The 24,860-nt window shown below is 43.3% G+C and overlaps 1 protein-coding gene across 3 annotated transcripts in view; it reads right to left on the reverse strand.

Moving 5' to 3' along the window:
* Arid1a (AT-rich interaction domain 1A) overlaps positions 1 to 24,860 on the reverse strand; it is a 76,123-nt gene that overhangs the window by 23,322 nt on the left and 27,941 nt on the right. For all 3 annotated transcript variants that reach the window (XM_055610785.1, XM_055610783.1, XM_055610784.1), the window contains exons 2-4: positions 21,337 to 21,549; positions 19,229 to 19,678; positions 17,999 to 18,115 (exon numbers count right to left, since the gene is read on the reverse strand). In XM_055610785.1, coding sequence (XP_055466760.1) covers positions 17,999 to 18,115; positions 19,229 to 19,678; positions 21,337 to 21,537 — 768 coding nt within the window. In that variant the 5' untranslated portion in view covers positions 21,538 to 21,549. The remainder of the gene's footprint in view (positions 1 to 17,998; positions 18,116 to 19,228; positions 19,679 to 21,336; positions 21,550 to 24,860) is intronic.

Consider the following 24,860-nt stretch of genomic DNA (forward strand, 5'->3'; position numbering starts at 1 on the left):
CTCCAAAAATAGGTCAACAGAGGACTCCTTTAAACACACACCAAGTCAGCTGACTTTTCTGTCTACGAACTATAGAACAAGGCTGGAGACCAACTGCTTTAAATGTATTATAAGTACAACAATTCTAGTTTAAAATTAAAAGTTTGCCTTTAAAGCTGGTTGCAATAGTATGTACTTGCAGCCCCAGCCACTTGAAAGGCTAAAGGAGGAATGAATAATTCAAGTCCAAGGCCAGTCTTAGCAATATAAAGAAACCTCTATTTCAAAAACAAAAGCAATAAACCCAGTTCTATACTCCTAAGACCTGTTAGCCATTCTGTTAGAGCATCTACCTTATTGTTTTCTTCCCTTTCTCTCAAGACCCATTGTGCAGGCTGGCCTGGAACTCTTACACAGCTCAGGTTGGTCTCAAACCAGGAGTCCTCCTGCCTCAGCCTCAAGTGCTGGGCTTACAGGAGATGTCGCCACACTTGGCTTTACAGCATCTACTATAAATCAAGACCACAGACAACTTCCTGGTCCATCAGCTTACTCTACATGTGAGGCTCTTAGTTCTTGATTGCACTGCACTGAATCCATCTCTTTACCCCATGAGCCTGAGGGACCAAGCAGGATTAGAGTATTAGTGACCAGAAAAATTCCAGTCACACACAAGACAGGATGACTGACAAGTGGTGTCTGATGAATAGTATCCCCTTTGGAGTGAATCTCTTTTGGTCATCTATCTCTACCCCCATCCTGCCTTTTATACTTGGAACTTTGGACAGGTACTGCCATCTAGAATACTGACTCTCCCATCTAAAAAAAGGAGAAGTACATGGCCATTGACAACATAGAGAAAGCTGTGCCTAGAAATTTGAGAGGTGCAAGAGAACAAGGAAGGGATGTCTTAGAGGTATCACTGAATTTCTGCATTTCATTCTAACTGTAAAAAAACAAAATAAAATAAAAACCTGCGGTTCTAACTCACCTAAGCAAAATCTGGAGGTGGATCTGACTCTGGGTGCTGAGGGCACTGTTGAGGGGAAAAAGGGAGGAGAGGAAAGACTGTTGGGCTGCTTACATTCTGGGGGTAGGAGCTCTGGCAAATAGCTTGGCTACTGAAGCAGCCATTGATTTCACAGGGGTCGATATCTCGCTCCCACAGATCTCTCAGTTGGAGTTTTAATCACACTGAATGTTTGTGCTCAACAATTGACCCCCCCCAAAAAACATTAAACACATAAGTTAGCAAAGGAGAGATGAGCGAATACTCTCCATACGTGTCCTTATTCCAGAAAAATTCCACATACCATCTCAAAGGAGGCAAATGCAAAAAGGAAGGAGCTAACATCACAGATAGTCCCCAGAAGCTACAAGGAAAGACCCACAGTCTCAGAGCAGCTTTCAATTCAGTGCCCAATATGCCTACCTAAAAACTGGGAGATTTGAAAGAACTCCCAGAGGGCAATAACTGGCTGCTTCATTCTCCAGTATGTTATGGTCCTTATGTTACTTGCCCACCTTGACCTCCCTTACACATTACCCTGTCTCCCTCAGAGGCTTCTCATGTGGACCAGAGGGAAAGGTCCTATCTTGACCAAGGGTACAGTTTTTGTTATTGTTGTTTTGGTTTTTGTTTTGAGACAGGTTTCTGCTGTCCTGGACCAGCTTTGTAGATCATTCTAGCCTCAAACTCAAGAGATCCACCTGCCTCTGCCTCCTGGAGTGCTGGACTTTTATAGGCATGTACCACCCTGCCACCTTATTATGGTTGTTTCTTGAATCATTAGTTAATCACTAGTTAACAGACTTAAATCTGACTAGAAGGTGGGGAGGGGGTCTGGGTCGGGCCTGGGCCTGGGCCTGGGTTGGAGCAGTACATCTTTATGGAATAGGGGTGCTCTAATCCTAGCAAGAAACAAGACCCTCTCAAAGTCAAGGCTTGCCTGTTAGGAAGGTCAACCACACAAAGCCTGTGAACCCAGAACTTAAGCAAGAAAGGCAAGAAACAGGAGAAAAGCAAGGAGAGTTCTGGGTAAGTGTAACAGGGAAGAGGACATGAGGACACTTCCACGCCATAACTCTCCCCTCAGAACCACAGCAACTGGAAAGCAAGGAAGGTCAGCTCAGGAAGGAAGCAGACGATGTGCTGAACATGAATTGGAATCGGGGACTGATGGTCTCCAGTTGTGTAAAGTTCTAAATTTATGTTAGCCAGAGACCGTCATACCCGAGTCTAGATAAAAGTCTAAAATATCTGGGTAGAACAAATAGACCTGGTAAAGGGAAACAGATAAGGTTCTGAAAAAAGAAAAAGCAGCCACCAACCTCAATGTCCTTTAAAACCAGGACAACAATGCAGGGGAGCTTTTGTCAAGTTCTAGAAGACGATGTGGGGGGAAAATCCAAACATTCTTATTGCTTCCTCTCAACACAGATTCCTTTTATTTGAAACCTGGTTTCTCTCCTGCCCGCAAAATGTTGGCAAATTACCTTAACTCATCTCAGCAGACAATATTCAGAATTCCTTCTACATCAAGGCTGGCCTTAAGTGACAGCACTGCTGATTTTTAAGCTCAAGCTCTCACTCCCTAGGAGCCCACCTTTGAAAAGGCATGGATGGCTTCTCAACCTCCTCTGGAAAGTGTTAAATGGGGAAGGAAGCTACCAACTTGGAGGGTTATCATGGTAATCAAAGATTATGTCACAATACTTGTCAATTCCATGCTGGTGCCATGTGGAGAAGATGGAACAGCGTTAGGCCACAGGAGTTGATGGAGCAAGTACTGGTCCCCCCAAACACCACCAGAGCACATACTTGGGCTCAATACAACTTCTATGGGAACACGAAGTGTCTCAGATACGGGAAGACAGCTCCACACACGAGTCTTTTCTTCTTGCTAAGTTTGACAGATTCTCAGCTTAGCTAGAGGGAATCCTAGTGGTTACTTTAAAGAAAGTATTTCTAGGTAGACTTGGCTTATTTCCAAAGGCCAAACCACCCCATCCCACCCCACCCCAGACAAACAAAAATAACTTGGCAATCATGTATTTCAGGGTTGGTTTTCTGGGTTTGGTTGGTATTTTCTAAAGAACATTATAAAAGCATCAAATGAGAAGGAGAAGGAAATGAGTGAAGGTAAGCCAAGACATGACAGCAACAGAATCGCCCATAAGCTGACTCAGGATTTCACAAGATGCTGGGTCTGAAGGGCTTCTCCTTCCAGAGTAAAGACTTCTTATATCTTCCCAGGGAACAGGCTTAAATCCAGAAACTACAGCAGCATTGCTGACTTTGCCTAGAAATGCCAACCTCAGTCTCCTCCACACTTTTTTCCCTCCCCCAAAGCATCAGCCAAAAAAAAAAAAAAAAAAAAAAAAAAAAAAAAAAAAAAAAAAAAAAAGAAAAGAAAAGAAAAGAAAGGAAAGGAAAGGAAAGCAGCTTTTGAATATGCAGCACCCTCTCCCTCCCTCCACCTCTCTGAGGTCCATTTTCTTAAAGGATCTTTCTGCTGTTTCTTTGCAGAAATTGGCACCAACGGTAAGAACAATATGTTGGAAAACTCCAAATTCACATTTACTCAATGATCTTTATTCTCTAGTCCTAAATTCTTTATGTTTATACATATATATGGGGGGAGGGGTGGAGAATGATGGTGCTAGTGTGGTTAATACTCATTCTGTCTCCAGTTACCCCCTCCCCTGCACCTGTATAAGTTAAAAAGCTAAAAACTACATCTTCAAGAAATCACTGCCAATAAGCTCTACATACAGTTCAGGTTTTGTTAATTAAGGGCACACTCCTGAGGTAAGATCAAAAGTGCGCCCAAGACCATATTTCAGCCTCCTCCACTCTCTTGTGCAAAAACATTTGGTTCCATCCTCTACTGGTTCTGACAGTACCAGCTGCTGCTTTCTTGATGTCGCTCTGTTTTGGTTGTTGAGACAGGGTCTCTCTGTGTCGTCCTGGATGTTCTCACTCTGAAGACCAGGCTCAACCTTAGAGACCAGCTTGCCTTTGCCTCCAAAGTGCTAGAAATAAAGGACTGCGCCACCACCCCAGTTTCAACTGCTGCTGTTTTCTTTCTTCTTTCTTTCTTTCTTTTTTTTGTTTGTTTTTCCAGGCAGGGTTTCTCTGTGTAACATAATTGGCTGTCCTGGACTTGATTTGCAGTAGACCAGGCTGTCCTCGAACTTAGAGATCCACCTGCCTGCCTCCCAGGTACTGGGATTAAAGGCGTGCACCGCTGCCAAGCCAGGTGCTAACTGCTGCTTTTTGATTCTACTCTAATGATCCCTGGATCACAGATCTGGGGGAAGAGGGGACACAGGGCAATCAGTCCGAAAGTGACTCTGCATCAAACTGAGGTCCGATTTACTGCCTGTTTCTGAAATCTACGCCTGGATCAAGTCCCTCAATCCTTTCCTTGTAAGTCCAAGTCCTCATTGTTTAATGTTTCTATAACCATACCCAGGCACAGGGTTCAGTACCAGACACTCTGCTTCATTATTATCAGGTGACCCCATAAGAGTAGATGTGAAGGAAATAGAACAGAGTCAGTCACAAAGTAGACTCTGCTAAGCAAAAGAGTCCTTTAAATATATCTGTCTAGAATGGCCTCCGTCATTTCTTTCCCTTTTACGACCTCCCTGCATACTCTTTCCCCTCCCACATTCTCTCTGTGTGTGGGCTGCATATATGTGTATGTGGCGCACTAAGCCCTAACTGTTAAGGCGGTCCAGGCCTTTAGTCCGAGCACTTAGTAGTACCAGGCAGAGGCAGGCAGATGGATCTATTTGAATATGAGGCTAGCATGTCTACACAGGGAACTCCAGGTCAGCAAACACTATGTAGAAAGACCATGTCTCGAAAAACCAAACAAAGAGAACTATTCACATAAGCAGTTCTCTACAGGATGTTCTGAAGACAGCAGTACCTACCTACCCTAAGTAGAATCTGCACTTCATGAAGGCTTGCACTAGGATACCATGCACCTTCCTCAATGGTAGGAAACACGATTGTTAGCACCAGCTGCAAAAGCACAAGGAATGTCAATCCTAACAACCTAGCCTATCTAATGAACGAAGGGAAGATGGCCCCATTGATTTTCTTACAAGTTTCTGGTCCATAGCTCCTCTAGCAGGCTGAGGAGAAACGGAAAAACAAGTCAGGTGTTGAGCTTTGATGGATAAAGGGGATACTTCCAACAGTCCTCTGAGGTCTGAGCAACTCAGGAGCCATCATATTAAAGTTCAGCTGCTTCTCAGGCTGAGGTTATTCTCTAAAGAAAACAAAAGGTTCCAGCAAGAAGAATCTGTGTGAGACACACAGGCAGGAAGCAAGGCTGAGCCACCAGAGACTAGAATAGAAACAGGAAACGGGCCCAGGGACAAGCATGCAGCAATGCGCAGCACAGGCTCCGGAAGGCACCAGGCAGTATCAGGGATAGAGCAGTGTGGCTGCAAACGAAGAAGTAGACTGGCTCTTTGTGAGCCAGCAGGCTCTCTAGACAAGGATGGCTAAGCATACACGGTATACCCTGCTCGGACAGTATCAGCAGACATAGCAGAATGAAGGTGGGGATGGGGTGGAAACTCCTTTTCAAGGCTGTGGAGAGTACTCTGGTCCAGTTATAGATGTGGCCGGATATAGAGGTAACAGATCATCCTTCTGTTTATCAAAACTGCTACCAGCATTTGTCTTTGTCTCCCTTAGAAAATAAACCAGCAAACCCCAGAAAAGGACTGTTGGCCATCTTTTACTATGAAAAGAATAAAAGGAAACAAAAATTTTATCACTGAAATCCTTCAAATCTCCCAAATTTTTAAACATTCACAGGGTTTGTCACTCCTTCCAAAAGATAGCAAAAAGCGGGGCTCCAAGCTCAGCAAGGCAGCAATATGGCAGGTTCATTCCACAAAGACTTATTGAACACATGTCTAAACTCAGAGGGCAATAGTGGTCAGAGACTCTCAAGTTCTCAAGCAGAGGTGCCAGGCAGCATTATGCCAACACCAAAAACGAGTCCCAGAGAAGACATTTCAGCTTGAGTTTGAAGCTACAGTAGAAACCTGTTTGATCATTAAGAACAAAGTTGATCATATTACTCTTGTACTTAGGAGTCCCAGTACTTAGGAGCAGGACAGGGGCTCCAGGATAGCCTAGGCTATACAAAGTTCCAGACCAATGTCAGTTACGTACCAAAGACAACACTGACAGACAAACATAGGACAATAACTACATCTCATGCAAAAGGAACATGGCAGGAAAAACAAAGAGGACTCGTGAGGGAGTTTAAGGCGTAGTAGAGTCAGTCTGCAGAAGAATGCTAGGAGCCAGGGTCTCGGAAGCACCCACACGACCCAATCCCACAAGGAGAGACTATTTAAACTTTATTATACATGGTCAGCAAATTGTGGTGCACTCGAAAGCCCCCAGCCTGGAGGTTCCTTTGAAATTTCTCAACTCTGGGCTTTTAAATCATTAGACTCATGAATCTCATAGGAAATCATAGAGATAGACCAGCCAGGCATGGTGGTGTACAACTTTGATTGAAGCACTCTGAAAGCAGAGGCAGGAAGAGGCAAGAGTTTCAGGTCACCCAAGGCTACATAGTGAGAAAATGTCTAAAACACAATAGTCCCAAAGGCTACATCTACAACATAATTCCTCTTCCTAAGGCAAAAAGATTGTAAGCAGTCAGGAACAGGGAATTTGTTTGAGACTGTGTTTCCTAGAAATATCAAATGCTCCCCCATGCAATGGGACCAACACGCCTGCCTAAGCATGACTGGAACAAGGACAACACTGATAGGCATACTATCAAGGAAGGGGGAAAGCAGAGACGAAGAACTACAGGCAACTAAGGAATAGTAAGGAAACAGCTTTCTCTAGGGCAGAACACACCAACTGGTTATCCAATACCCAAATTTCACTCCTAAAAGCATAGCGGGGTCCTGAGTTCAATTCCCAGCAGCTCACAACCATCTATAATGGGATATATGCCTTTTTCTGGCCTGCAGGCACACATGTAGACAGAGCACTCATACACAAATATATGAAAAAATTTTAAACTGTTTAGAAAACATATGATCAGGCAGTGTGGTGGTGCATGCCTTTAATCCCAGCATTTGGGATGCAGAGGCACGTGGATCTCTGTGAGTTCCAGGACAGCCAAGCTACATAGAGAAACCGCCCCCCCACTGCAAACAAAACAAAACAAAACACAAAATTCATACAAGCAACATTACACAGACCAAATAGGTTGAATTTATTTAGAAGTCTGCCTATCCATTCCTCTACCCATCCATCTTCCCTGTATCTTGCAATCCCAATCCCTACCTGTTACAGGGCTCTCCTAGCTGGGATTCCCTATATAATCCAACTATTTCGGTTACCAGCTCTTTGTACCTTTAGGCCTTCTGGCTGCTGCACCTGGTTCCCTGCTCTCTCCACTCTGCATGACCCAGGTTCACGGATGGTCATGTCCACTCTCCCAGATGCCCTTGCCTCTAGCTCAGCTTTCCTACATATCTGCAATAAATTTTCTCCTCCAACATACCCAGGACCCGTCATGTTTCTTCTCCTTTTTATTTCTTTTTCCCCTCAATAGATTGAGATACAGAAATATGTAACAACAATTAAAGAAAAGAAAGCCATGCATTTGAAATAGATCAAAGGAGGGTGCTACACTGGAAGATTTGGAGGGAAGAAGGAAAAAGAGGAAATAATGTAATTACATTATCATCTCAAAAAAAGGGGGGGGGGCTAGAGAGATGACTCAATGGTTAAGAGCACAGTCTGTTCTTCCAGAGGACCTGGGATGAATCCCCAGCACCCACATGGCAGCTCACAATTGTCTGTAACTCCTGTTCCAGGGGATCCAACACCCTCACACAGATACCCATGCAGTCAAAACACCAAGGTACATAAAATAAAAATAATAATAAAAAAAAAAAAAGAAAGAAAGAAAGAAAGGAAAAGAAGACCAATAGGTTATGGATATGGCCTGAGAAACTGCTGCATTCCCAGGCGATTTCTCACCACAGGCCAGTACTCTGAGTAGTAGGGATCTGATTTAACTTAGCATTAACCATGATATTTGTACAGGTAGGGCTTGCCCCCATCTAACACCCAGGAGCCAAGGAGCCAAACCCCTAGCCCTAGCCTAGCCTATTGTCTGCAGCTCTCAAGATGGCTTCTCCCCTGAAGCAATTTCCACAGGTTACCCTGGGGGGCAGCTCTGTCAAGTTGCCCTTTCATAGTTCATCATCCATGACTTACAAGGTCTGGGAAAACAAAAGTAAAATGCAAGAGAGAAAGATGGCTTAGCAGGTAGATGCCTGAAGGACCTAAACTAGATTCCTAGGGCCCACATAGTTGGAACCCCAAAGAATGTCCTGATCTCCACAAAGCAAAGTGCTTATTTGATAATGCACAAAGGCATATATATATATATATATATATATATATATATATATATATATATATATATATATATATATATCAATCTAATTTTCTAAAAAGTGAAATGGAAACCCATTCATTGTCCTTCCCATAGGACAAACCTAATAAATGTTTCATAGCAGAGTGTGACAGAAGAGTACATATGCCTATAATGCCAACACTTTGAGGCAGAAGCAGGAGGATCTGAGGTTTGAGGTAAGACTAAGATGAACTAGAGAGACAGTTCAGAAATTAGGGCCATCAGCTCTTCTTTTCTGAGGACCTGAGTTCAACTTCCAGCTCCCATGGCAGTTCACACCACCTGTAACTTCAGTCCTAGGGGAACACACTCCTCTGACTTCTGGAGGCAGCCAGTATGCGTGAGTGCACAGATATACATGAAAAAAATTCCCGTTCAAATAAAAGTAAATAACTAAAAATATGGGACTGGAGGGATGGCTCAGTGCTAGAGAGCACTGGCTGTTCTTCCAGAGGACCTGGGTTCAATTCCCAGCACCCACAAGGCAGTTCACAGCTGTCTCTAACTCCAGGGGTGCCAGGCATTGTGGCTCATGCCTTCAATCCAGCACTGGAAGGCAGAGACAGGTGGAACTCTGTGAGTTCAAGGCCAGTCTGGTCTACAAAGCAAGTCCAGAAAAGCCAAGTCTACAGAGAGAAATGATGTCCACAAAAACCATAAATAAACAAGGCAAAATGAAACAAAAAAACAGAGAGAGAGAGAGATCCCTTTTTGACAAATAAAACAAATGATTAGATCATCTATGACATTATTATACTGGGTAGCATGATTTAAAAAAATGTTTAACTTGAAATATCAGAGCTGGATTCAAATTTTGATTATGACCTTTATATTTTTCACATATAATACAGGAATGGGTACATATGACACAGGAATGCATACATTTCAATTGCTGCCTTCCAGGGATTGTGGCCGTGGGCTATCAGTGTTTTCAGGTATCCCTTCTACCTTCTTCTTTTTTTTTTCCTCTTCTACCTTCTAAGATTCAGATTTTGCAGGATAGCATTGCTCCTTTAGTTTCTAGAATACACAGTCCAAACTGAGACATCACAGAATCAAAACATGAGGCCTAGAGGCCGTAGAGATGGCTCAATGGTTAAGAGCACTGGCTGCTCTTCCAGAGAACCCAGGCTCAATGCCCAGCACACACATGGCAGCTCACAGTTGTCTGTAACTCTAGTTCCAGGGGACTCATGGCACCAGGTATGCGTGTGAGGCACATACCTGTGCATGTAGGCAACAGGAAAAACAACCTACACACAAGATAAACTAAAAAACAAACAGTCCATAAGGGCTAATATAGTTATCACTATGTTCAGTCAAATGTTTGCTTTCATTTTTAAGACTGATTTCATGTGTGTGAATATTCTGACTGAATGTGTGTACGCCACACATATGCCTGTGTTTCAGGTCAGAAGAGGGCAGTGGATTCCCTAGCTCCGGAGTTAGCTGGGAACTTAAGCTGGGTCTTCCTTCACAAGAGCAACAAGTGTTTGTAATATCACTGAGCCATCTCTCCAGCTCCATTAAGTGGTATCTAAAGATAGTTTCAACATCCAAGAAAAATAAACATAAAAAAAACCAAACAAACAAAAAAACACAACCCTATGGTTAATTTAATAAATAGTGCCAGCGCTCTTTTCCTCTCCAACCCCAGCATCTTTCCCCTTTCCTTTTCTGTCTTATGAAGCAGGGAGTTCAGGCTGATCAGCCAGCCACCTCTCCTGCTTGGTTCTCTACACTGTGTGTGGAGGTACACACCTATAACACCAGCACTGAGTAGGCAGAAGCAGGATCATCAGTAAGCTCCAGACTAGCCAGGGCTACTGTATGAGATGGGAAAAGAGGGAGGGAGGGAGGGGAAAAGCAAAGAGTGCTCTTCACCATTCCTTTGTTCATTTCCTTTTCCTATGTATAAAGGATCCCAATAAAAATACTTCATGACAAATCCACCTGTCTGTTTCTCTTGATATAAGCTTGATACAGATTATTTTCCCCTTTCCTTTGGCTCCAGAAATATACAATCCTGGTCCTATGCCGATCTCTCCATCTCTGCTGGCTTCCTCCACCTGTGACTACAGGCATTGTTCAGGGCTCCATCTGGCTCCTCTCTCTCTACTCTATCATAGCCTCTGATGTCTACTTCATTTCAGGGCTTAACTATTAACTACCATGCATGACAGCTTTCCAGCACTACCCAGAATTACCCTTAACCGAGCTTTAGTCTTTCATCTCTGACTAGTAACTAGGCATGCTTCTAGATCTTACTACAACATAAAAATGACAATTGGACTAGAAAATGAATTTCCCCTATTAATGAGATTCTTTTCCTCCTTTCCTCTTCCCTGCAACGATCTAACTGGACCATCAATGTCTTTAAATCGTACAGCAAGTACAGAAGATTTATTTTCAAGCCTATAATTTTTTTTTCCCTGTACACGACTATGCAAATGGATAGACAGGGCAAACCCTTACACCTCTTGCCAGAATTAGGCCTAACAGTTTAACTTTTACTTCCTTGTTCTCGGATATGAGCCTTTTCAAGAAACAGTGCACAGTAAATGGCGATCTTTAAAAAAAAAAAAAAAAAAAAAAATCAAGCAAACAACAGGAACAACCCTAAACAAACACCTTCTGCAGACCTTGACCTGATGTTCTTCCTCTCTATTACTTCTCACTCTAAGAAGCCTGTCAAAGCCCTAAATGTCTTCAGTGCTCGCCGACCACATTCCTTACTGGCCTCTGGTCCAGCTAAATTTTTCCTTTCCAACTTCTCAGATACATCTACACACAGTGCATACTCAACTCAATGTGGTGATCCTCCTGCCTCTGAGTACTGGGATTAAAGCTGTCAGTCTCTTCTGCAGGAGGCTGGGATTAGAGGTGTGCACCACTATGCCCAGCTGGCTTTGTTTTGTTTTTCTAGACAGAGTGTCTCTGTGTAGCCTCAGCTGTCCTGGAGTCGCTCTGTAGACCAGGCTGGCCTCGAACTCAAGAGATCAGCCTGCCTCTGCTCCCAGCCAGCTTTATAGGCATGAGCCACCATGCCCCGGTCCCAGCCAGCTTTTTTATTTTTTTGAGATAGGATCTCAGTAAGTTATTTAGGCAAGCCCTGGACTTAAAAACCCCATTGCCTCAGTCTTGCGAACAGCTGAGACTACACACAGGCTATGCCACCAGGCCCATCCATGTAGACATAAATGGATCACTGACTTCTGCAGAGTCTGAGGGTCCTCATCACAAGGTAGTCCAGGCAACTGTTGATCTAATAAAACACACAAAGCTTTCTTGAAGAGATTAGACTCATGGGCTTAAAGACTCCAAGAGAAGTCACCTACATCCAATTGTTAGTAACTATTTGTATTCTACCATAACTCTAGTAAAATGTGTGCCAGGTTTTATTCCAGGAACAGGAAACTTACCTACCAAAACAACAACAACAACAACAACCAACAACAACAACAAAAAGTAGAAGGCTAGAGAGCTAGCCCAGCAGAAGAGCACTTGTTGGTCTTGCAAGAGGAACTGGAACTGATTTACTTGCCAGCACCCACACAGCACTTAACCACCTACAACTTGAGCTCCATGGGGACTCAACAACCTCCTTTGGTAGCTGCAGACACCAGGGACCCTTCTTAATACTGGGCATGTTAGCATATGTCTGAAGGCCCAGCCTTGGACAGGCTGAGGAGATGATAACATCAAGACCAGTCTGTACTATTTAGTGAATTTTGCCCTATATACATGTACACATAACCCATCCTTATCCTTCAGAACACGAACACAGTTTTATGTTATAACGTTAAACCTATAGACAATAGGTAGTCAAGAGGTTTTACGAGAAGCAGCCAGTAGTATGTCCAGGTCTCCCTCTCTATCCCTTGGAGCTGTAGTTACAGGCAGTTGTGAGCTACTTGATATGGATGCAGCCTTGTCTAAACAGAATCTTTTAAAGACACAATTCTGGCCGCTTTTAAGTGTCACATGACTTTAATCCCAGAACATCCAAGACAGAGGCAGGTGGTTCTCTGTGAGTTCCAGGTCAGCCAAAGCTACATGGCCGAGACCCTGCCAAAGGCCCCCTCCTCTTTGTCCAAACAACCAAATAGCCCCACAGCTCCAAGTTAATCACAGGTCAGATTTCAGTTTCCAGACCAGTTTCTTAAGATTCTGCCCACAAATGAAGGAAATTAAAGACCTCACCTGCTTCTCACAAGGATCTTCTTTATACAAAATGGCTGCTATTTCACAAGATGAGTAGCAAGCCCTAATCTCACTTCCTAAGGCCATGATCAGAAAGGACAAATAAAATGCCCTCTAAAATAAAGTTGGACCTGTCATATGTGCCTTGATCTAGCATTAAAAACAACGTGGTAACATGACCAAGCCATACCCATCGACACACAGCAATATTATACATTTCATTTATTTTGGAGGATTATAATTTAAGCACAACATTTCTCCCTTCCCCCATCCCCAAATCTCTCTCTCTCTCTCTCTCACACACACACACACACACACACACACACACACAAACAATATGCCCTACTCTCCTTCAAATTCATGGCCTCTTTTTTCACTAATTGTTTATTATGGACATTCTTCAGGTTCATGTTTCCAATAAATTGGGAACCTATATCATATGCCAGGCACCATGATGGTACTAAGCTAGACTCATCCAGTCAGCCTCAAGTAAGCACGTGTTAATAAATAAATTAACCTAAGCCAGGCATGATGGCTCATGGCTATAATCCAAGCATTACATACATAGTGAGTTCCAGGCTGGTCTAGGACACAGAGATCTATCTAAAAATAAAGGCAAGAATAACAATAACCGTGAGCCAGGCAGTGGTGGCACAAGCCTGTAATCCCAACACTTGGAAACAACAGGTGGATCTCTGAGTCCAGCCTGGACTACACAAAGAAACCCTATGTAGCCATTAAGAGAACTAGTTGCTCTTTCAGAGGACCTGCGTTCAGTTCTGAGGACCCACATGGCAGCTTACAACTGTTGTAACTCCTGTTTCAGGGATTTCAACACCCTCATTCAGACATACATGGAGGCAAAACACCAATGTACATCAAAAAAGCTTTTTTAAAAGAGAGAAATCAGAAAGACAGAATGAACCTGCTTGTTTCCAACACATTACTTTAATATCTATTTGTGGTAAATGGCTACTGGTCTTAGACTCAGGTCACAGGTAGAGGAGGCATAGGGGCCAGTAAGAAGCTGCCTACCCTCCAGGAGGCCGCTGTTTAAATAAATGGCTTTACTGTACAAAATGCCCTACCAGCATAAAGCAAGGAAATGACTTTTCTGGGTACAGGAAGGAAAAGTAATCCCAGAAAGCTATATGAGATTTTCTAAAGATGACTATCTGTCCGGACACTGAATTTTATTTATTTATTTAGAGACAGGGTTTCTCTGTGTAGCCCTGGCTGTCCTGGACTTGCTTTGTAGATCAGGCTGGCCTCGAACTCATAAGAGATCCACCTGACTCTGCTTCCCAAGTGCTGGGATTACAGTGTGCGTCACAATGGCGGGCTACTGAATTATTCTTTATACTTGTTCACTCTGAAACATTGCAGGGATTTTCTTGAGTAAACTAAAAACTACACTTAGTCAATTAAGTGATCATAGCAGTTACTTAAGGTGTCCTGACACTTGGACTAAGGAGAAGTTCTGAGGAAATGATACTTTTAAGATATGGACTAGAAGAGAACAGAAGGGGCTGGAGAAGAAGTGTGAGAAATAAGAGTGTGTGCAAAGGTCTGAAAATTAAGAACACATGAGATCTCAGAGACCAACGAAAACAAGGAGTAGAGGTGCTCAAAGTCCTGACCATGGTCCATAGGGCTGAAGGTAGTTCAAGCAGCTTGATAAAAAAACTGCCCTACTTCAAACCTATACTTAGAAAGATTGTGCTGATGAGGGGCATAACAATCCATGCTTCGGTTGCCTGGGTAATTTAGAGAAACCCCGTCTCTATATAAATATATTAAAAAATAAATACATAAAATTCAAAATATTTTAGATTTTATATTAAAATTAATGAAAAATTAACTCACGGGCTACAGAGGTGGCTCAGCAGCCAAGAGTACTAACTGCTCTTCAAGAAGATCAGGGTTCAATTCCCAGCACTGAGTTGTGTAAAAACAAACAAACAAACAAACAAACAAACAAACAAACAAACAGTATTCCTCATGGCCTCTGCTTCAATTCCTGCTTCTAGGTTCCTGCCTTGAGTTCCTTCCCTAAAATTCTCTTCAGGATGGACTATAAATTATAATCTGAAACAAACGCTTGTCTCTCCAAGTTGCTTCTGGTTGTGGTGTTTACCACAGAAACTGAACTAAGATAACTAAGATAACTAGCAGACTTACACACCCTTTAACAGCTGGCTTAGGAAGGAAGAGTCTTATAGAAGCTCTGGCTTCTGACTTCTTCAGATGTGAGTGTTTCCTGGCCCCACCAACCTCACCAAGAATAACCACCTTTGGCATGTCTCGATTCAGGCAGAATTAAACAAAACAAAACAAAACAAAACAAAACAAAACAAACAAACAAACAAAACACGACAAAAGACAGCTAGGCCTGGTGACACATACACCTCAGCAACTGGTTGGGGGAGAGGGGTGCTGAGGCAGGAGAATTGCTATGAGTTCAAAGCCAGTTGAGGCTATTCAACAGCACCTGTTCCAAAAACAAAAACAAAAACAAAAAAACCCCAAAAAACTAAAAACCAAAAACCAAAACCACAAGTGTTGACCAGCTCACCTATGAGCTGGTGGAGCTTCTAACACTGAGCATATGAGCTGTATGGCAGGTTCCATAGCAGAAACCCTGACCTGGCAATAGTACTTGTTCTTGGGACTCCCAGAAAGACAACTCTCCCTATTCCTGGAAGGTTAACCTTCATTCAGTGACTGAATCAGGTTTTGGGTTCCCAGTCCTTAGAAGACATACTAGCACCTGCCTATGATCCTTCTCAGGAAAATACCAAATATTTTTTCAATCAAAAGTCATCAGATCAAACCTGAACTACACAGAGAAACCCTCTAACTTAACAGTCACCAGAATCAAGAAAGCTTTTGAAGGTCAGCAAGGTTATAGTAGTGACAGAAATCCATTGGTCTGAGTTCTTGCCACACACAACAGCACAGTACCCAGATTGAGGGAGTGTTCCCAGTGAGGTGGCTCAGGAGTTAAAAGCATTTGGAGCTGAACGATGCGAGTGACCTGGGCATGATCCCTTGAACCCATGTAAAGGTGGAAAGAGAAAAATCAATTCCACAGGTTGTCCTCTGACCTGCACTTGTGTCCTCTGAAATGTGTGTACACTCACACATTGATAAATTGAAATTTAAGTCAAAACTTTAAAGTGAATCAAGTTCATTGAGATTGGCAAGATTGGTAGACCATGATGAGAAAGGTTAAAAGTGGGTTGGTTTTGTTTTGATGAGACAGTCTCACCAGAACCATGGAGATTCACCTGAGGAAAAAAAAAAAGAGTGTTCTATGCAGACACTTCTTCCTTTAAATCCTGTAACAGCTCTTCTCTTGGCTGTAAAAGGCTGGACAAAGTCTCTGTAGAGCTTCTCCTATTAAGATTATGCCTCAGTGGCTCTGAGGGCAAGCCATGGGAAGCTTCATGGTACATGAAGAGTTACTGTGTGTGTGTTCTATGTTCCTTAAAGTTCTAGAAGCCACTGAGGATGGTTGCTTATGACTATAACCTCAGCACCTAAGAGGCTGAGGCAGAAGAATTACAAGTCAAAGGCCAGCCTGAGATACATCCACACTGAAACTCTGCTTCAAAAAAATAACAACTGACAAAAAAAAAAAAAAAAAAGATCGAAATGCCATTTTCTCAAAAGCCTGAATAACCAGAGGCTACAAATATCCAACCAGACTCAATAGTTTGTCAGAAACAGACTTTCACACTATAGCCAAGGCTGGCCTTGAACTCAAGAGTGATCCTCCTGGCTAAGGTTACCCGATGCTAGTGTAACAGCCACCATAACATCTCAAGCTTTTAAAAGACTTCTCTGAGCATATGTCGCTGAACTCCCATTTTCTAACTGAAACAGGATTTGTAATAGTGGGCAACCTACTAACTTATGAGATTTGAAAGACAACTATTTTGTATCCAAAAAATTCACTTTTAGAGGCTTAGACTTTGTCCAAATGCAGTAGTAAGGCCACGAACAGACAAGCCTACACTAAGCAACAGGTATGTGCCAAGCTGTTTCTGTATGCTGAGATGACAGCAACACTGGACACGACGCCTCCACACACCATGGGCTCTTCTCTATTAGTCAGCATATTAATTACCACCCTCTAAAGCAGCTTCAGTTCATTTTATAGATGGGGAAAAAAGGCACAGAAAAGTAATGACTTAGCTACAGGATATAGACTTGATAGTACATATCTTTTGTAAACATGCATTTATTTATTGGGTGTTTAGGTTATGTGGGTGTGCCACAGCACACCTGAGGTCAGAGGAAATCAGTTTATCACGCTTAGTAGGAGAGCCATCCTGACAGTCCACCTATGGCCCAAGCTCTAGATTTTACTGCTTTTCTCGGGGTATAGTCAGTTGACTCCAAAAACAAGTATTTAGGCATCAAATATTCTAGTAGATAAAAGCACACATCCACACAAAAACATCACCAGAAAAACCACTTCTACCCAACTCATGCTCAATGTCATAATGAAAGCATGAATACACCCCAGGACACCACCTCCTGAAGTAATGCTAAGCCAAAAACATAAAACCTAAGCCCTCAAAAGTAATTTTAAACAGGGACTAGAGCGATGGTTCAGCAGTTAAGACCTCTGGCTGCTCTTGACAGAAAATCTGAGTTCAATTCCCAGCACACATATAGTGGCTCACAACCATGTGAAACTCTAGTCCTTAGGGATCCAACACTCTTTCCTGGCCTCCAAGGGTACAAGGCATTCATGTGGTACACAGAAATGTGTTCAGATTACATCCATAAAAGTAAAACAAGGTAATTTTTTACACTTAAAATATAAAAAACAAAAAACAAAACCCCCCCACAGAACAATTTCTTTTGCACTGTGGAGAACAGTGCTTATAACATCTATATGTTCTCTTTCCCGTATATTAATTACTTCACACATAAGATGCCAAAGATTTTTAGAAATCAAACAAAAGCTGGGTATGAAGGCACAGGCAATTGAGCTTGAGGCCAGGCAGGCTTATTACACAGTTAAACCCTAACACAAACAAAAAACCAAAAAGAACAAACCAGAACCTGGGTATGCTGGCACACATGTGGGCCTAAGTGCTCTGAAGAAGCAGAGGATTCGGAACTCAGGGGCAGCTTCAGTTACATAGGGAAACCAGAGTCTGTCTAGAAACAACCCTACACACAGGTCACACACCTAACCCCCCACAGGCAGACTCTGAACAGCTTCATCAATGCCACCAAAACTCCTGAACTCTGGTTTCAGCTTCCTCCTCGCTATACCATCACCCTTTACAGGTGTTAGAAATACTCACAGGCAAGCTGGAGGGTCTTGACTGAAGACTCAGGTTCATATCTTCCTGCCCTCCTTTACTAGAGGTCATTGAGGGGGCTGAGGATGCCTGAGACCCAAAAGAATCTTGAGAAAGCTCCTATAAGAAAAAACAAAAAAGGTGTTAAGAAGCCTGCTCTGAATGGTAAACATACCTTTAACCTCATCATTTGGGAAGTAGAGGCAGATGGAGCTCTGTGAGTTCCTTAACAGCCAGGATTACCCAAAAATCCTGCCTCAAAAACAACAACAAAAGACCACCACCCAACCAGGCTGTTACTGGACAGACGGCTCACCCTCTGTTGTTCTTAGAGGACCGGGTTCAGTTCCCAGCAAACAGTTCACAACTCACAAACCTTTGTAAATCGCATTACACTGTCTAACCCCCTCTCCTGGCCTCTGTGCGCACAGAGCACACAGGCATACATACAGGTTAACCCCCGTTATACACAAGAATAAGAGAGACCAGCCAAGCTTACTTGAGGGTCAAAGAGCTGTGATGCGCTGCTTTCTTACACAGGGGAGTCATGTGTGAGAAGCACAATTGCATATATTATTTAACAAGAAGAAAACTTAAGCAATGGCTCTTCAGAATGTCAACAGTGAGCCTGTTTTGGGAGTGAATGCCTGTGGTCCCCCAGCACTAGGCAGGCTGAAACAGGAGGATAGCAAGTGAAAGGCCAGTCTGGGCAACATAGTGAGGCATTGTCTCAAAACAAACTTAAAAACAAAACAAAACAAAAAAAAAAAAAAAAAAACTGTCAGCAGTGGAATTTGATGGAATTGTTATCTAGTTACGTTTACGCCAAAGGAGTCGTTTCTTGGGGTTAAAAGCAGAAATATAACTAACTATAAGTTCAGTATCTTATCAAGGAATGGATCCAATTAATTTTAAAAACGACAGAAACTGATGTTAAACCCTGTCTAAACTGAGTACTGGCAGATGAACTATTTCCCCAATTTTCCCAAACATGAAGATCATTGGTGTCAGTGACTTTCCTCATGCGGTTCTCTCTGTCTACAGAATTTCCCACTGCTTTATTTTTATTGTAAGAACTATTTACTGGTCTTTATGCAGTTAAAAAGGCTCTAACTTTTCTGGCTCAATCAATCCCAACAGCACATTTATCCAGAGTTTAACTGGTTTTGCATACAGCAAGCTGTCAGCTGCCGCTGGCTGAGCACAGGCAAGGCAGGAGGCAGAGTATCCTACCTGTGGTGGAGGGAAGCGCTGCTGGGAATAGGCAGTTTGCTGGGACTGCTGAGGCTGGGGCTGAGGATATGCAGCCTGCTGGGAGAGCGTCGAGGATGCTGGCTGCTGAGGTTGCTGCTGCTGGTAGGGAGACTGTGCCTGTGGTTGTGAGTAGGGGGGCTGGCTTTGAGGGTGCTGCTGTGTGGTGGACTGCTGGGAGGGGTATGGAGTGGGGGACTGCTGATGTGGAGGCTGGGCCTGCTGCTGGGAGTACGGAGGCTGAGAGGACTGAAGCTGGGGCTGGGGCTGCGGCTGCGGCTGATATGAAGACTGGGCATGAGGGGTCTGGGAGGGGGGCTGCTGGGAATAAGGTGGCTGCTGCTGCTGGGGATGAGGGCTTTGCTGGTTGTAGTATGGAGTCTGGCCCTGCTGACCATATCCACTGGGGCCTTGCTGTCCATAAGGTGGAATCTGCAAGAAAAGAAGAGACACTTTTAGGACTGACTCACCTAGATGAGGAAGGTGTATGGAAGGTGGCTAAGCTCTATCTTGTGCAAAGCTTCAGTGTTCTTCTATCACCTCTCAAGAACTAAGCCAGAAAGAACAGCAAACTTGTTTAAATGTAAGAGTGAACTCACCTCCTGAAAACTGATGAAGCTCACATGAGTTTAAGATCAGTTCTTTTCCTTGGTGAGCCTACTCTTTCTCTCATGGCCTAGATTGGTTTTATGTTAGGAATTTTATCCTAACCACAGTGAAGAGGCACTAGGAGTCTGGGTCAAACAATTGAAGGCCTAGTGTTTAGTAATGTGGATAGCATACAAATCACTAAACTACTATGGTTCTCTTTCATTTTAAAAATATTCAGGGGCTATATATATATATCTATCTCACCTAGTGTGTTTGTCTAACATGCACAAAGTCCTCCAAGCCACATACACCAGGCAGGATACAGCTTGCCTCTAATTCCATTCCACCACTGGTGGCCCATAGGCAGAAAAAACAGAAGTTCACATTCATTCTGAGATATTTTAGAGTTAGAGGACAGCCTGAAGGGTGAGGTTCTGCCTCGGGGGGGGGGGGGTTACTTCATGTTATCTCTCAGTTTTCTCATACAAGGAAGATAGCTGGGCAGTGCTGATACATGCCTTTAGTCCCAGCACTGAGGAGGCAGAGGCAAGCAGATCTCTGAATTCAAGAACAGCCTGCTTGCTCTACAGAGTCAGGACAGCCATGGCTACACAAAGAAATTGAGAGAGAAAGAAAGAACTTGAGAAAGAGAAAGAATGAGAGAGAGAGAGAGAAAGGGAAAGCGTATTTTCTGAATTTAAAGCCATTCTTTAAAGTTTTAGAAATAATTTCAGTCTTTACCCACTGTCCTTTAACCTCTTCTGGTGCTTTACTCAAACATAAATGGCAAAAAAAAAAAAAAAAAAAAAAAAAATCAGCCAACACAAAAAACAATGTCCTTGCTGTTAGACCTGTCATTTTACTCTCACCCCTAAGTAAATAATAGCAATGTAAGTAATTAAAAAAAAAAAAAAAAAATGACAGTGCAGGGGCTAGGAGTAGAGCTCAGTAGCAGAATCTATCTAGTATGCTTGAGGCCTTGGATATAATTCTCAGCACAGAAAAATAAGGAAAAGAACAACAGGATGGGTAAGCAGACTGAGCAACATGCGAGGAAGGCTCATATGTAACAGCACTGTTGGCATCTTTTCTGCTCACTACAGTCACCTTTTCTTTCACTCTAAGTCCTTCCAAAACATTCTCTTTACCCAGGCAGCTGATCTCAAAGGCTGTGAGAAAGGTGAAGGACCTCTGTACCCACAAGGCAAGTGGCACAAACGGTTTCTACTGCAGCAGCAATAAACAAGTGCTCAGCCATGGCCCTGACACCATTTCACCTCCCAAAGACAGACCTGCCTGGTCAAGAGAAAGATAGGGTAGATTGGGTTCAAATCCCAAGATATGTGGAGACAGACAGAAGACATGGAACATACACAGAATGGTGTGGGCTATCTTGTTCTTATGAGCATTATCAAGAGGTCTGGAAGCCATTCTGATCCTACACTTCACACACCAATTGCGGACAGCAAAGAGGATCAAGGTAGTCAGTCATCAAATACCTGCTGTGCATAAGAGAGGCCACCCATGGCACTCTGAGCCCGGCCCTGCATGGTCATTGGGTACCGCTGTGGAGTCTGGGACCCATATGGCTGCCCTGGGTACCCATGTCCTTGCTGCGGTCCTGAAGGAGGTCCCTGTTGTTGCGAGTATGGGTTAGTCCCACCATACGGCTGAGGTCTCATCTTTCCCATCTGATCCATTGGACTGGAGGACTACAAAATAAAGAACATTTTCATTAACCTCAAGCTTTGATGGCCTCTGGCCAACATGAACATCAGAGGTCTTTTAAAGTCCACATGCCACAGAAGAAAGCAGCTACTATGAAAAAGTAATGGGACAGATCCAATAACCCTACAGTGGTCACTTAATCCTTTTCACAACTCAGATTTTCATAAATAAAATGATAACGACACGTGAAAGCATTCAGAGGCTAAAAATTACTTTCTAAGTATGACGACTAGAAAGTCAAGAGAAGCGCCAGCTGGAGAGCAATTAACATGTGCGTGGCACAGACAGGTCAGAACACAGAACATTTTCCTTAGTTGGACAGGACAGTGAACCTAGTTCAACACCAAAACCGATTATTTCAGTGCTTCAAGAACCAAGACACACCAACACCCTAGAGAACGTAAAGGGGTAGGGGGAGATACTTAATCCCACAGTCCATTAACGGAAACTTTTTCTTTGCATGTTTGAGGTGCTATGCCACAAAGTTGTTCAATTTATACTTTCTTTAAATGAGCAACAGGCTAAGTAACAGTTGTTGAAAGAACAGTAATCAATCTGGAGTCTTGTATATTCCAAGTGAAAAAAGTCCATTTCATTTAAAATTGAATTTAGTCAGGCAGTGGTGGCGTACACATTTGATCCCAATTAATTTTCAGGTAGCAGAAGCAGGCAAATCTGAGTTCAAGGCCAGATAGGGCTACACTACAAAACCCTATCTCCATTCGTGAATAAAAAAAGGGACAGCATCTTTTTTCTTCAAAGAACAAGATACAGGGCTGGAGAAATGCTCAACAGTTAAGAGCATGTCCTGCTCTTCAGGAGTTTGGTTCCCAGCATTGGACGGCTCACAACCATCTGTAACTCCAGCTCCTGGGGATCCAATGGCCTCCTTTTCTGGTCTCAGCAGGCACACATGCCAACACAGGCAGCACACAGAGAGATAGATGTGTGCCATATACTCACACAAACACAAAGAAACACAAATAAAGAGAAATCTTTACGTAAGCAAGCAACAAAAACAGGCTTGTGTGGTGGCACACGTCTGTAATTGCAGCACTTGGGAGGCAGAGGCAGGAAGATCAGGAGTTCAAGCTCAGCCTAAACTGTAAAGTGAGTATGAGACCAGTCTGAGTTAAATGAGACCCTAGCTCAAAACAACAAAAAGAACAAAACATAACAACAAGAGTTCAAAGCACAGGCCCATTGTACAAACTTTCTAGCTCACACTTGCAATCCAAGAATTTAGGTGGCTAAGGCAGGAGGTCGGCAGTCAGTGACCCCCAGCTACAAAAGGAATTTCTGGCAAAATTGAGTTGGGGTTGAGACCCCGTCTCTAAACAGTCAATCCAATTGACTCTCCAGCCCTCTGCAGTAGGACAGGTTCAATCAGCTCATTTACTGTCTGACATAGTTTCGTCCTGCTGGAGCAGATGACTTTCCTCAGCCAGAGAGATGCAGAGTATGTACCTGTATATACTGGTGATACCAAGAGGGGAGAATTTTTCTAAATAGCTCTCAAATACACTCAGGGCTTAATAAAAAACTTCAAACAGTAGGAGATACAGGATTTCTAGGTATAAATACATTTAATTCTGAAAAGGTTCAAAATAGGGCCCAGGACATGCACATTCATAACAAGTTCCTTGATGATCATGAGGTCACAGGTCCAGAGTCCACACTTAAGCACTGCCACAGGGTTGGGGACAAAGCCTAGTAGAAGACCACTTAACTAGCCTAGCAAGCATGTATGAGGTCCTAGGTTCAAGTCACAGGTGTTGGGGGGATAGAAGCTAAAACTATGGGTGGTTGGAGTAGCCTAAAATTTAAATCACCCCTAGAGTTTTTTCTAGTTCTGTTATCCAATAAACGGTAAATCACTTACTAATTTAAGACACACTCCAAGATTAAGGTGCATTTATACAGTCACTAGCGTCTTCCTCCTTTCTGCCTTCCTCTTCCCTAAGTGTTTCTCTTAGGCTGGAGGAAGTAAAGCTATTGTGAAGGACTCTCCACTACCAACAACAAGACAGAAGCCAGTGGAGGGAGAGTGGTGGTGTGCACTCCCAGCTCCTTAGAGGCGGGGTCAGCCTGGTCTGCGCACAGGGGAGTCCTAGGCCAGCCAGCACTACAGACTGTGGGGTTTTGTTGTTGTTCTTGTTGTGTGTTGGTTTTTTCTTTTTTTTTTCCCTGAGAGAAATGAAATGAAGCAGAAGCAGAGTTCTCCCAGGCTATGGATAAATTTCAACTAAAACGTTAACCAAACTGTGAAGAATCAGAGGAAAACTGTGTCCCAAATCACTAACATTCAGAGTTATTCCAGAGCTATTTCCAAGAACATGAACTTCTACATCACAAGACCCAATAATGCTCCCAATCAGAATGTTAACACCTACGTGGGTTATTTCGGGACTTTTGGGGACATTTAGGACAGTTTACCAAAAACTGGGCTAGTGAGAAATACCACAATCTTCCCCAATACTACTGGCAATGAAGCAAAGACCACGGGGTGGGGGATGGGGGGCCTTTGAATGCCACACATCACACCTCACTTCCTCCCAGGCTACAGGGGCTGGCCCTCAACTGAAGACACAGCATTTTCTGAACAAAGACCAGCATGCTCTGGATATCTGTCAGCCTAGGCCTGCCCAGAACCCAGCAGCAGTAGCTACCATGCTGTCACTATGGCGCTTCTACAGCAGTGGCTGTGAACAAGGGCTGCACATCAGAATTTTCCAGGCCTCCAGATTCCAGTTTTGATGGTGTAGAAGTTTAAGCCCCTCCCCCTACTGGATCCGAGAGTGATTCTGATATAGACGATTGGCTGGGAACCAGTGTGATCCAGGAAAAGCACTACTCAATAAAATGGACTGACTGTGATGTGTTACTATTTACACACTCAAAACATGAACTGTAACTGGGGGCTCATTTATTTGCATCCTCCCCTACACAGATTCTGCTGCCATGTAGGCCAAGCTAACCTCAAATTGACAAGCCCCCTGCCTTAGCTTCTAGAGTGTTGAGATTAAACGTGTGGAACGCCACACTTATCTTTAATGTTTTGTTTTTTGTTTGTTTTTTTACTATTGCTGCTGTTTGTTTATTAAAATGGGGTTTCTCTGAGTACTCCTGCTGTCTTGAAACTCACTCTGTAGACCAGGCTGGCCTCAAACTCAGAGATTTACCTGCCTCTGTCCCAAGTGCTAGGATTAAAGGCCTGCGCCACTGCTGCCCAGCTATTTTTATTATTTGCATACTTGCTCAATTTTGGAGTCCTAGGGCTTGAACACAAGGCCTC

This window comes from Psammomys obesus, unplaced genomic scaffold (genome assembly GCF_907164565.1).
Source record: "Psammomys obesus unplaced genomic scaffold, mPsaObe1.curated_primary_1811, whole genome shotgun sequence".
In the NCBI taxonomy this organism is placed as follows: Eukaryota; Metazoa; Chordata; class Mammalia; order Rodentia; family Muridae; genus Psammomys; species Psammomys obesus.